Source organism: Manis pentadactyla, chromosome X (genome assembly GCF_030020395.1).
Source record: "Manis pentadactyla isolate mManPen7 chromosome X, mManPen7.hap1, whole genome shotgun sequence".
Taxonomy (NCBI): domain Eukaryota; kingdom Metazoa; phylum Chordata; class Mammalia; order Pholidota; family Manidae; genus Manis; species Manis pentadactyla.
The window spans coordinates 102,874,265-102,888,487 of record NC_080038.1 but is presented as its reverse complement, the minus strand read 5'-3'; the positions used below and the strand labels follow the sequence as shown (position 1 = coordinate 102,888,487).

General features: G+C 35.6%; 1 protein-coding gene across 2 annotated transcripts in view; it reads right to left on the bottom strand.

Moving 5' to 3' along the window:
- The window catches only part of DNAAF6 (dynein axonemal assembly factor 6), a 53,509-nt gene that overhangs the window by 20,099 nt on the left and 19,187 nt on the right, over nucleotides 1–14,223 (bottom strand). For both annotated transcript variants that reach the window (XM_057495501.1, XM_036924933.2), the window contains exons 3-5: nucleotides 12,218–12,290; nucleotides 10,079–10,184; nucleotides 7,130–7,226 (exon numbers count right to left, since the gene is read on the bottom strand). In XM_057495501.1, the coding sequence (XP_057351484.1) occupies nucleotides 7,130–7,226; nucleotides 10,079–10,184; nucleotides 12,218–12,290 (276 nt within the window). The remainder of the gene's footprint in view (nucleotides 1–7,129; nucleotides 7,227–10,078; nucleotides 10,185–12,217; nucleotides 12,291–14,223) is intronic.

Here is a 14,223-nt window from a genome sequence, read left to right as displayed (position 1 = left end):
TATCTATCTATCACTGTCATTATGGGGGACTTTATTTTCAACTTTACTAATTTAAAATTTTTAATATATATAACTTTCATAATCAGAAATACATTGTCTATACAATTAGATTAGCTTCTTTCATTCCCCTACCATCTTTATGAAAGAATGTTATGACATTAACTATAAATGTATGTATATTACTGAGACAGCTATTAGAAATTTAATTGAAAAGAAAGAAATTTAATTGGAGGTTTACTGTGCTGCCTGAAGCTGATATTAAGGAATTGTATTACAGCTCAAATATCCTTCTCCCTGACACACAATCTGATATATAACCAATGAAATAAGATTAGCATAATCAGAAAGTCTACCAAAAAAAGTTGTCTATCCTCTAGAATTTTAAATGGAAAGAGAATCCATTCCTTTATCAAAAGTCAAATCTATTTATTCATTAAAAGTAAATGAAAATGACTTTTTTAACCTTAAGAGAAAAATCAACATTTGAGAAGCAGATCATTCAAGAAACAAGTAAATTCTCAGAGGAATGGCAGACACTGCTCAGAGTGATTGATAGCCCTTTCTGTGATAAATACGTGTGATAAACATGTGACTCATAGTTGTGTCTGCCAGATGCTGACTGACTCCTATCCCATCCCTGACTCTCACCTCATTCTCGGTGAGACTTAGAGATGAAGTAAGGCTCATATCCTAGTGGCAATGAAAAAAAAAAACTGGCTTAATGGCTTGTTTTCTACCCTCACATCAGACTGTCCCCTTATCAATACAGGTCTATTAAAGAAAGATCACCAAAATATTAAGTATGCATTCCAGCTCAAAAAAGAATATCAAGTTACCTGCAGGCTACTTACCCCTTCTGCTAGAACAAACAATGGGTCATTTTGCAGAAAATCAATAACCCTAGCCCTATTCATTTTTGGATTTTAGACATAGTCTGCTGTTCAGTACCCATGGGCAAAAATGGGAATACACTGACCTACTTCCCCACTGTATCCTCCCCCTTTCTGCCACAAATACTAGTCCAGTGGGAAAGCCAGGCAATCTCCCTACATAGTTTTGATACATGAAATTATTTTTCCCACACTCCCCAACTCGCACCCAAACAGGGCTTCAGTCAGCCCTGTTATCAGAGTAGGCAGATTCCCATTCTTTGTTACCTTTATTCTTTTTGGCTTCTGCCATCATCATTGTTCATATACCTAAAGCCTGCCACAATCCCAACCTCGCTTCACTGATGTGATTCCTCTTGGTTTTCAATACCTAGCCTGGAACTAGAGTGAAAATTTACAATGCCTTTGTCTGAACAGTCTCTGGTTATTGACCCATCCCAAGAGCTACTGTTTCTGTCCCCATTTAGTCCCATTTCTGAGAGTTTCCTAGTATCCATCTCAACACCCTCCCCTCTCTAAACATACACATGCTACACAAAATGAAGTACTACTTCAGTCCAAGCCTGATGCAAAGCCAGCACTCTGTGGTAGTATATTCTAATCCCTGCAGAGAGCAAACACCAACTCTGAAAATCAACATCTCCACTCTGTCTTTGAGTTCCACATAGATTTGTATTTCTAACAGCCTACTTGACACTTACAATGAGATTTCCTACAGGCACTTCAAACTCAATATAGCAAAAACTGAATATTTTTCCCCCTAGAACTTTGACTTCTTTTTTTTGCATACTATATCTGATCCCCACAACACACACTCAGCCACCCTTTGTTTACTCTTATTCCAAAAGTAATAGATGGTAATTGTAAAAAAGGAATATTCAGATGAGCAAAAAGAAATAAAACCCATCTCTAAGACTACTACCAGAGGTAAACCACTTCACATTCCCATATCTTGATTAAAGCCATCACCTAGTCGCACTCACCTTGTCACCCAAGCTAGAAATCTGACTCCGTTTCTCCTTTACATATCACACTTGATGACTTTCTAAATCCTATCAGCACTACCTCCAAAATGTCTACTGAAGGCATTCTTTTCTATCCTCACTACCACAGTCCAGGCTCTTCTCTCACCTGAACAGGTGCAATTGTCTTTCAAGTGGTTTTCCTACCACCAGTCTCCCAAATTCACATTTGCCTCCTACCAGAATCTCCACCAAATTCTCCATCACAATCTGCCACTGGAGTTGGTCTGAAATTCTCTTTTAAGCATTTAACTCACCTGCTTTAAAGCAGTTAATGACTCTGATGCCTACAAAATAAAGTTCAAATTTCATGGTCTTAGTCTGCTCTGGCTGCCATAACAAAATGCAATAGACTGGAATTCTGAGTATGCCAGATATACCAGCATGGTCGGTTTCTGTTGAGAGTTCTCTTCCTGGCTTGTAGATGGCTGTCTTCTTGCTGAGCACACACATGGCTGGGAGAGAGAGCAAGCAGAACAAGCTCTCTGGTGTTGCTTGGTATAAGGCACTAATATTATCATGAGGGCCCCACCTTGTGAACTCATCTGTACCTAATTACCTCCCAAAGGCTCCATTTCCAAATACCATCACACTGGGGGTTAGGGCTTCAACATATGAATTTGGGGGGGAAACAGTTCAGTCCATAGTATATGGTATGACATTCAAGGGCTTTTACAGCTAGCTCTAAGTTGCCTATTCTGTTATTATTCCACGCCAGTGCATTCTGGGGCTCCAAGAACATCACAAACAGTTCTCAAAACACATCATGTACTTTCATAGCACTATGCCTTTGTTCATGCTGTTCACTCCACTCAGACAGCTTTCCCTCCCTGACATACTATTATGTCCTTCAAATGTCCAGGTCAAATGCCAACTGTATTGAGAAGTTGGCTTGGACTTCCTCCTCATTGTGCCCTTATCACTTTGCACCTACTTCTATCAAATTCAAATCGCCTGGATTTAACCTGTCATTCGGCCAGGTTTAAATGTGTGACCTTAAGCAAGTTACTTAACTTATTTGTGCTTCAGGAACCTCACTTGTAAAATGGGGATAATAGCACTTATTTCATGGGGTTGGTGTGAGGATTAATGAGTCACTAAGTGCCAAGGTCTTTGAGAAATGCCTGGCACATAGTAAGCATTATATAAACTATTTGCTATTATTATTATTATATCATGTTGAGTGAAAACAATCAGGATAAAAACTTTTATTCGTAGACTGTAAATGTAGAGAAATGGTTCCACTATGTCACTCTGGTGACCTTGCTCTATCCACATAGACCACATAGGAAAGGCTCAGTTGCAATCTGCCCCAGGTCTTGGCAGAACATCCGGTGATCCTCCTAGAACACAGGAGGAGAGGCAGTCTTGTGAGAAGTTGCCTCAAGGCTGTTAATTATCTGTTTTTCTACCTTGTGGGAGGCCCCTAATCTTGAGGGAAGTTGCCATGAGGCAGTTTCTCATCCTTTTCCCTGGTTCCAGTAAGGCATAGAACTTTCTGCCTCCCTCCCCTTGGGTATAGATGCAGACTACACAATAGCAGTCTGGAGCTGGTCTTCAGCAAGAGTGTCCCACCGCTCATGTCATCTGTCATCTAGTCCCTTTAGTTCAGTATCATCCTATGGGGCAAAGGGACACCAGGAGCTGATACCATGATGATCTTGTCTTTGCTGTCTATGTATGTAATACACTGTATCCATTTGGGCTCATTGTTTCCCTTTTGGATGGATCTATAAAAGTCTGTGCTGTTGCTTATGGGTGGCTTCATATCTTGATAGTAAGCTCCTTGAAAGGAGAAGCTTATCTATTTTGTTTAACACAATATATATAACAAGTATCTGGACTATAGTAAGTGCTCAGTATTTGTTGAATTTTAAAAATCATAGTAAACAATGATAAATATGTATTCAAGGATATATAGTCGAGGATATATCAAACCTATTATAGTGGGAACCTTGTGAGGAGGGATGGAGAGTATAGAGGATGAAAGAGAAAATAAAACAAAACAAAACAAGACAGGGCACTCTACTCATGAGGTTTAAAGAAAAACATATACATGTCACTTAGGAGGCAAAGCGTCTAGCTCTCTTATTATTCTTTCATTAATTTATATAGTATTTGATGCCTTGTAAGCTTGACCTTATTTTTTCAACTGTCATATAAGAAGGAAAAGCTAGATGAGCATCTTTTAAACTGCGTTCCAAGAGCCTCTTCTCCTAGGAGCTGCCTCATACATGGGTGGTAGTACCCTTTTAACCAAGGCAGTGCTACTTATGTGTTTTATATGTTAGCCTTGCTCATAAAATTTTGCTTGAAGAAAACGGTTGGCAGCTAAAAACGAAACAAAGCAAACCTGCAAACCACTGGCCTAGTTCTCCTTTTAAAATTAATATACAGCATGATGACTCTAGTTAATAATACTCTATTGAGTACTAGGAATTTTCTAAGAGTAGATTTCATGTGCTCTCACCACACACACACACAAATGCTAATTATGTGGAGATGATATGTTAATGAGCTTGATAGTAGTAATCATTTCACTAGATATATGCATATCAAGTCATCATGTTGTACACTTTAAATATACATAATTTTTATTAAAAAAATAAAATGCCAAATATAGATGAAGGCAAGGGAAGCTCAGTAGCTGCCAACTCAGGAGTAGAGCAGCAGGCAGAGAATTTGAATAATGGAGCTCTTCAGGTTGTGGTTAGGAAAGAATAGAAGGTTTGCCAAAGACATATGTATTCCTAACTTAGAATTATGTTTAGGAAAATCACTTTGATTGAGGACTAATAAATGTTGCTTTCTTATTTGGAGTCTGGGGAGGGTGAAGGAAAGGGTGGTCCTTGTGAATTTTTAAACTCCAAATCACTCTTTATACTTAAGCTAATTGTTTGTGCTTCTAGTATGCAGAGGTATTTTTCTTTAAGTCTCTGGGTTGGATTATTACTTATAGACCAGGTCCAGGGCCCAAATAACATCATTTAGCTAATTCTAAGATGCCATGTTTCCCCTATTTTAATGTTTCTGATATGGGAATGCACCTCACAATCAATGCATATGTTTAATGCAGTCATACTCCTATTTTTCCTTTGTTATAAAATGGCACATCTACAGTTTGATTATGTCTTAGATTTGAGAAAATGCCATATTATCAACAGAAATAATAAGCTTCTAAATTTAAGCAAAAAATACTTGATATGGGGTCAACAACCTGTTTAGTTAGAATCTTACCAGAGGGGTTATGCAGTGATAATGGATGTCATCATTAATATGCCTACAGGATAAAATTCAAGCTACAAATCAGGGCTTTTTTTTTCTTTTTTGAGAGTCAGTTTACAAGTATACCAGGGCCAACAATTACTCTTTATTATCCAAATAAGCCATGTTAGTTCATGCCTGGGTACTTTTCCACCCTTACCTCTGCTTGGAATGCCTTTCTTGGAATGTTGTCAACTGGAGAAATCCTGTCCAACCAGCATTGATCCCTTTCTGCTTTATGTCACTATGTACCTGGTATATGTCTCTAAATATGCACTGACTATACTGAACTGCAATGATTTCTTAGGTGTTCATCTCCTTTATTGCAAATTCCTTGAGGGTAGTTAACTGTTTCTTATTTATCTTTGTATCCCTAGTACTTAGGACAGTACCTGGTACACAATAGTACTCACTAAATATTTAAAGATTGAATATATGAAGAAAAATAGCAGTACACATGAGGTAAAGTGCCAAAGCACTGACAAATACTTCATTTGCTGCTGCCATTCAGTGGTGTCCATGCCTTATCCAAACTCTCTGAACTCTTGGCAGACTTAAAATTGTCAACACTGAGTTTAATTGTTAATAATAAAATCAGTTCATTTATGTTAGTTCTGTCTCCCCAATCAATTATAAATTTATTAGAGGGAGGAATTAAGTCTCCTGTATATCCTTGCTGAGTTTTAGATGAATTCTATCTTCCTACTCTGAGGTATGATTTAGTTTTCAAGATTCTTTATTCAAGATACCTTTTTTATTAAGATGAGTAGCAAGCTGCATGAGAGAAATGGAAAGGCTCACAGTTTTGTTTATTTAGGGCCTGAATTTCTCCAGAGTTTAGAGCAATCCTCAACACTAGGTATCAGAAACATATTTTTACAGTAATTTAAGAGAGAGGAGTTTGAATATCACTGGTAAAACCTTGGGAGCTAATTACTTCAAGATCACTTGAAACTTTAACTCATTAGAGTCTCAAAAATCTTCTGTGGTACTTAAAGTCACCATTCCCATTATGTTATTTGATTCAATTGAGTATCTTAGTTTTGCTAATAAGAGAAAACCTGAAGTTCACACAGAAGACAGACTCCATTTATCATGTGCTTAAGAAAAAAACATTAAGCATCTCCTATGCACAGCTCAGAGCTCTAAACTGTAGAGTATTGTAAGACAAGGAGGGGATAAAATAGATGCACGGAACTTGACCTCAAAAAATAAATTCTTAACACTGTACCGTTGTATGTTGCCAAAATGAGATGCATTCTACATTCTTGGGTAGGCTCAGACTTTTCAGTAAGATCATTATGAGGCTCAAATAAGCAAAAGTAAGGTGGTTTCATTGTTATCATTGGTGTTGCTATCGTTATTATGCACAAACAGTGACTTGGCAAAGAATGCTCTCCAACATCCTATAGTGTCATTCAGATAAGGGAACCAAGTAACATTTTAGATGTCTTTTTAGAGTTTTAAGTCAGAAGTTCAGACCCAAAATTAAGAAAAATATCCCCTTTTAAATCCCCCAGTGTAAGCTGAGTCATTAAAAGAAATATAAATATGAGATGAGACAGATGCAGGAAAGGAAATATTTCATTCTGATTGCCTGCCAACTGATCAGAAGTTAATAGCCAATCAGATGACATGCATGGGACAGAACTAGGATGAAAGAAAATTTAGTACAATTGGACTGGGCAGTTTTGATAAGACCAGAAATAGTGTATTATGTCATGTGATTCTATTATGTTTATTTGTAAATCTTCACCACATGTGTGAACAGTTTGTTTTAACATGTTTACCAAGTTTAAATTGCTTATCCCATTATTCCTTTAGTATCTGAAACACAGCAACCACTATTTTTTGAAGAGTTTACAGCATTGCCTATATGATATATTATATAGCAATTGTCAGTCAATTTGGTTGTAATGGTCATATGAAATAGGGAAGAAGAGAGAGGCTTACCACTAGCTCGTCACAACATGCTGTTGAAGAGTCCTTTCTCGAAAATCCGAGGTATACATTCTCAGTTCCCACCTGCTGTTTGAATATAATCTCAAACCTGAAAGAAAAGAAAGTCAGTGATAGATTGAAATGAAAAAGCATTTTCTTGTCACAGAGCAGAAAACTAGGAATTTATGGGGACATGCTATTACAAAAAATAAAAGGGCCAAATAAATAAAGTACTGGCAGTTTTTCAGGCATGTAGCAGAACACAAAGGAATAGAAATTCAGTCAAAAATACCTAACACTGTAAAGTAGGCTTTATATTGTCTATACTTCTTTTCTAAGAATAAAGTATACCTCTTTTGAGCTATACAAATAAAATGGATTGAGGGAACTTCTAATAAGATTCTAATAAGATTAAAAGCAGAAAAAAAAGGAAGGTCCTTTTCTGAAAAACAGTAACTCAGAAGAATAGTGGGCTCATAACCCAGGGTTTGTTTGATGAATAACTCTCCTCTGCTGAATTTAAGCCACAGAATAGAGTTAGAAAATCCAAGTTTAGTACTGTTTTTATCACTGACTGTGTGACCTTGGTCAAGTCACAGACTCTTGGGGTCTTGGCTTCCAGATCTGCACAATGTATGGGAGGGTGTAGGTTTGAACTAAATGATCTCTGTGGTCTTTTACACCACTAAGATTCTGCATATAGAAATACTGGTAATGCAGTTAGCACAGTTACAGTGTTTAGAATCTAGTCCTACAGAATTCTCAGTTCAATGAAAGACCCCTGGTATTTCTCCTCACACATGACAATTCACAAATCTTTCCTTGCTCCCAAATGTGGGCCCCTAAGGATAGAATGGTTTATAGAAGTACCCAGCCATAATGTACCCTGTCTTTTTGGGTGGAATGAAGTAAGCAAACATTTACAAATGATCCTTTCTATTGAATTCCACCCTAATGAAGAAATAGCAAATCTCTGGATAGGAAGACTGAAAGACTACATTGAACTTCTGACCACTTGCAAACAGGAATGCCCAGGAATGAAAAAGGGATTTCTTCTGAGTTTGAACAGGACTGACAACAAGTAGCTATTAGATATTGGCCACTTTTTTCTCAATACACTATAGCATCTACCAGGTATTAACAAAGGTGAAGCCAGGTTAAAATAAAACAGAAAGGTATTGGTCCATAATCCCATGACTCCCAAATGGATTTGCTCTAGCTGCTGTTCTTTGCCTCATCTCCAGATGCAATTTTCCAACTGCCTACTATATACGTTTGCCTGGATATCCCAAAGGCACCTTGTGGCCCACACATCCAAAACCAAACTCACTGCTTCCCGTGGCTTATGTTCCCAACTGCAGTTAATGGCTTCATTATTCACCGAGTCACCCAAGCTGGTAACCTCGACATCATTGATACTTTCCACTCATTCATTATATCTAATCAAATGCCAAATCTTCCTTGAAAACTCTCTTGGATAAAGACCCTCATACTTCTCCTCGAGATCAGTGACTTAGCTCAGGCCCTTATTATTTTTTATTTGGTCACTTGTGATTCTTTTGTGGACTGCCTGTTCACATTCCTTACCCATTGCAACATTTTAAAATGTGTTTGCATAAAATAAAGATTTTAAAAGTTTTATAAAGCAATTTTCTTCACATCCTGGAGTTCTTAATCGTTTAAAGCTTTTGTAGATGTTCTTTCTACAGAACATCAAACATCAAGATGAAAAATGAAAATTTACTCAAATTTGGAGCTTGCCACATATGGATATTTGACATTCATTATACAATATGACAAATGAGTGACTTAATTCTTACCTTTCATATGGATGTGGGGCATTGTATAAACATAACCTAAGATTACTCTCTTCATTCTTAAGATGCAGACAGAAATGTTTTAAAATCCCTTTTATTTTTTTTAATGACTTTTATGGTTTTTTGACATTGTTTATTTGAAAGCTGGATACTTTTTTCCAGTTAATTATCTGCAGTCTCCCACTGATTGATTCTATTTTCAGAACTGATGTAGAAGACAGAAGCATGGATTTTTTTTAAAGCATTGGACACAGTTTCATAGTCAGAATTAGAAAAACTGTTGGATCACTTGCCACAGAACTCTTCAAGAATTTATAAAGTACATAGTTAAGTAAATATTGCCTTTATATTTGAATGCTAAAATTATGTTTATATTAAATCTAAATTTAACATATATTTAATATATATAACAATGTATATATGTTAAAGAATAGCTTTAAATATATGCTATTCTAGATATTCAATCAAGATTTTATTTTAAAATACACATATTAAAGCTTAGTGTAGTTAACCATTAATTTCAACTATATATATAAACATACTTTACATTCTTAGAAGTATGAGTGATTTATTTTATCAGAATGAAAGGTTTTTTATGATAATAATTTAAAATTTCATATTTACAATTCCTATTGAGAAAGCTACAAAGCAAGGCTTCAATCTTGCTTGCAAAATATACTAAACATAAGGCTAAAATAGTAACAAGTCCAGGTAATAATTGATAATTGGAGTGGAAACAGCTTTCTACTGAAATTGGGGAACATTAAGTAATTAAAAGTAGATATTTGACACATAAACATGTTATAATAATTTAGTTTGTATGAATGCTTATAATTTAATGGTAAGTTTTTTTCCCACTGTTAATTCTACATAATACACCTGACATTAAATATAAATTTATAATGGAAATGACAGTATTTTTCATTTCTTGTTAGATAATAACTGAAAGGAAGGTGTTATGTCTTACTATTTGTTTCTGCTCTAGAAGGGAAAAAATCATCAATTACACATGCCTTCTGTGTGTTACTTTAGTTTAATTTTTTATGTGGAAGAAGTAAATTTATGAATCTTGTCAAAAATAGAATAGTATCAGAGGACACACCTAACTTAACCCCCTAAACATTCCTGGCTTCATCTGACTTACTCGGGTAGTTCTCTAACATCCCATATGTCATCGTGCTCTTCCCCCTCGGGAACTTCTCCTGGGTTCCAGATGTCCTTGTTATTTTCATCATCGGTTTTAAGGTTGGCTGTGAAGGAAGGGAAGATCAAGCTGAACCTGTTGCCTGTTTCCCCCCTCAGAATTACTCCTGTTCTTCCTCACACTCAATTTGGGATCACTGAAGTAAAGCATTTCTATCTGTAACTACTGGCTTGCTTTTTGGTCAAAACAAACTAAATTAGTAACAACTGACTTGAAAATTTTCAATCAATACACAAGCAATACATTGTAGAATTGCAGTAATAATTGTAGAAAATTTGGAAAAGACATATAAACAAAAAGAAGAAATAAAATAATCTACAATCTAACTACCTGGAGATTACCAATGATAGCATTCTGGTGTATGTCTTTCCAATCTCTCTCTCTCTCGCTCTCTCTCTATATGTATATGTGCATATATACACACACACACATATATAACATATATAAATATTTAATATGTAAAATAACATCACATATAAAGTATATATTATATATAACACATATATGTAAAGAAATACACATATTTTCAGAAACACACATAGGATCACATATAAAATGTCTATATAAAATAACAAGTCAAACATAGAATCAATATGGTTTGGGTAGAAGTGTCTTGTCTTGCATTGTGTTTTACTATATGGAAAGTCTTTGATACCTTTTCCATGCAAGCAGGACATAATTCTTAAAAAATACTATCAGTTAAAGAAACTGAAAACAGTAGATACAATGATCATTTTTTAATCCAGTATTTTCCTCATGTAGATGTGAGCTTTAAAGAAAATCTCTCACTTGTCTTTTATGTGGACTGAACATGTGCCTGGATTTCCACATGTTATCTTTAAATGTTTAAAAGTAGATTAGGGATGTAAAAACCCAGCTTACAATTGTTTGACTATTGGGACAGCAAATGGAGACCCACATTAGGTACAGAACATTATTTAAGTCTTTTTAAGCATCCCCAGAGACGCATCTGGCTGGAAGGTTTTCAGTTCTGCCAATTCTTTCAAAATTATCTGCCTCTACCTAGTATGGGCTTTGTAAAGTCTAATTACAGATTTATAGGTAACATTTTATATATGACTCATTGTTCTCAGAATTTAGAGTTTATTAGATCTACATTATCAGAAATACAGGCAGCACAGAAATACATCCAAATTTGAACTAGTCTTTCATGCAGTGAATGTCTCTTGAATAAGGCAAATAGACTCCTGAGTATGTAGAGCAATAACTGAAATTTTAAACAATCCTCAGACCTCTTTTTAGCCATTATTTAAACATTTTTCCAGATAAGACCTTTTACAGTTAGCTAAGTTGATGAAGGAACTTCACTTCCTTTCTCTGCCTACCCTCTGGTAATTGTGACCATGATGACCGATGGAACTGGAGCCTTCTATATTTTTAAAGATGTGTAAAATGTTCGACTCTGTGAAAATGTATAAGCCAAAATGCTGGGAAAACACCCCCCAAAATATTTGCTCTTGTTTACTGGATGTGTGACTATATAAGTCATCACATGGGCTTTAATTTATAAACATTTCAATGTAAGATAAAATTTCATAATTTTTTGTTTTGGTGTGGTCTGCAAAAACTATTAGCTCAAAGGGGACAGAAACCTCCTTTATTTTGATTTTCATCATAGTCTCAGGGATGATCATATTGCCTGGTATATAATAGGCTCTCAATATTTACTGAATTAATGAATGAATTCTGTGAAATTGCCAGAATATAGCAGGGTAGATAGTGAAGAAGCTAAGCACCCTGGTAATTAGACCCTAAGTAATAAAAAAGTTATTTAACCATACATGATTTTCTTGGTCTTCTCTCTCAGGAAATATGCCAAAAAATGTGAATAATTCAAGGCAAATTAATTTCCATTACTAGAAAAATTACTTACTGCAACATTAGAGTAAAAGCAGCATCTTTATATGTAAATGGCTGTTCATGATTTCCTCAACCATTTGAATTCACCTTTAATAAGTGTTAATGTTAGTTATTACTCTCCCTATAATTTTACTCCCAAAGAAAAGATTGTAGTGATTATATTGATCTATATACTTTACTAAGTAAATGCTTTATTACCTGTGACAGTTTCTATTTTTGGTGGTCCAATATTCCCAGGACCCATGGCTCCAACAGCAGATGAGCAATGTGCCTGGGAGAGAAGAAAAAAAGCCCAATATTCTGTAATTACACATGTATATTTATATGACCAATAATACTTTAAATTTGACAAGCTTTCCATCTAAAATTTCATAGCACTTCCTACTTTAATTACTGATCATTATTATACAACAGAGAGACAGATGTCAAGTATTATTTTGAATGTGTTTTCCTTGTCCTTTCAAAAACGTATTTGGTTTAATAGACCCTAAGGCACAATTGGTCTTTGATCAGACTAAATCCCCAGTTCCAGCACAGCGAATCATGTATTCCTAGGGATAGGGGAATGAGCCACATTAATCTCTTTGAAGGTTAGAACCAAGTTTTAGGGTAAGGGCATTGACACCTTTGGGTTTTGGCAGTGTGTGGTCATAGTCAGATGGGGGAAAGTTTGGGAAAGTATAGGTAAGTTTTATAGAAGTAAATACAAACCACTAAATAAAATCTAAGTATTTAGACATCAAGTAGCTCATTCAAAAGTCCTGGTAACAGCTTTTCCTTCTTTCCACTGAGTGTGAGTCACTTCCTCATCCTACCACCTTACGACACTGAACTAGCAGATTTAAACAGCAACTCCAAATTAACAGTGTCATATACATGCTGAATGACTTTAGTTTTCATACAAGTTCAAATTTATTTTGCCATCTTCTGCACAGGATTGCCCCTAACTCACCACTACAGGAAGAGTTTTCCCTTTTCCAACTAAGAATTACACATATTACACCATCAGTATAGTGGCAACCTCATTGGTTCCTCTCAGGGGTTCTTTGATACTTCAAGAAAATCCCAATTTTTTACTAATTATTCTTGCTGTCAGACTCTGCAGCTCCAATTCACTCCATTGCTGGCAGTCAAAAAATTGTTACCTTGTTGGATCTTGTCAAACAACACCTCTAGCTCTCCTTTCTCAGGTCCCTGCCCCTACCTCCCAAGACTTTAGACATGTATAAAAGTTATAATGTCCTGTTTAGGCAAGAGGAATAGTGTCTGTCCTTGAAAGCTGGTGGAAAAGCTCACTTGTGTCTTTATTATGCTAAACTATTCCAACAGCTATAAATCAGCAATTAATCTATAACATCTCAACTGAGATTTCTGAGATGGTTAACTAACTATTCCTTTCCTAAAGGTGCTTCAAAAGTGCTCGGTATCTAGTTAAGGTGTTACAGGCATTTTGGTGTGAAAATCCCAAGATAATATTCTGTACCTTTTTTTCTTTTTAATCACTAAGGTCACATGAACTTGTAGTGCTTTTCTTAAGTTATTAATCACCAGAATACTAATAGTCAATCAGGATAAAGCATTTCTTGGGACATGAGAGCCTCTTGTTTTGTTGAGTGCCTCCTTCCATGGAAAATTAAAATCCATAGAAATAAAAATGTAAACATTCTGGACAAAAATTGGTGTGCTGTCTGTGGACAGTGATAATTGGGTTAGTATATCAGAACAGTGGAGGAGTTTCAGTTTATTAACTTAATGAAAATAACTGATTAAAAATAAAAGTTTCAAGTGAAAAGATGGTTCAGGATAATAAAAACATTAAAAACCATCTGGCAATTGTTTTCAATAGGAATATCATTCCAGCCTTTACCATGAATCCACAACCAATTATCTGAACAATTTATCATTGCAATTCACACCCTTTGCAATATGTAAGAGAGCTAGAACATCCTTACTACAATATCAGTGAAGAGTGTCTTAAGATCCCCCTGTGAGTTTAAAAAACAACGGGCCCTCTCTTCTCAGTTGCCTAGATTCTTAACAATTACTGGTGGGGATACTGTAAATAAACCAATAGTGTATGCTATTGCTCTAATGCTGTTTTCAGAGAGTGTATTTTTAAAAACACATCATTCTTGTACTCATTCTGCAGTTCCCAAGATTAATACACGTTAAAAAATGAAGTCATTCCTCTCCTGGAAAACTTA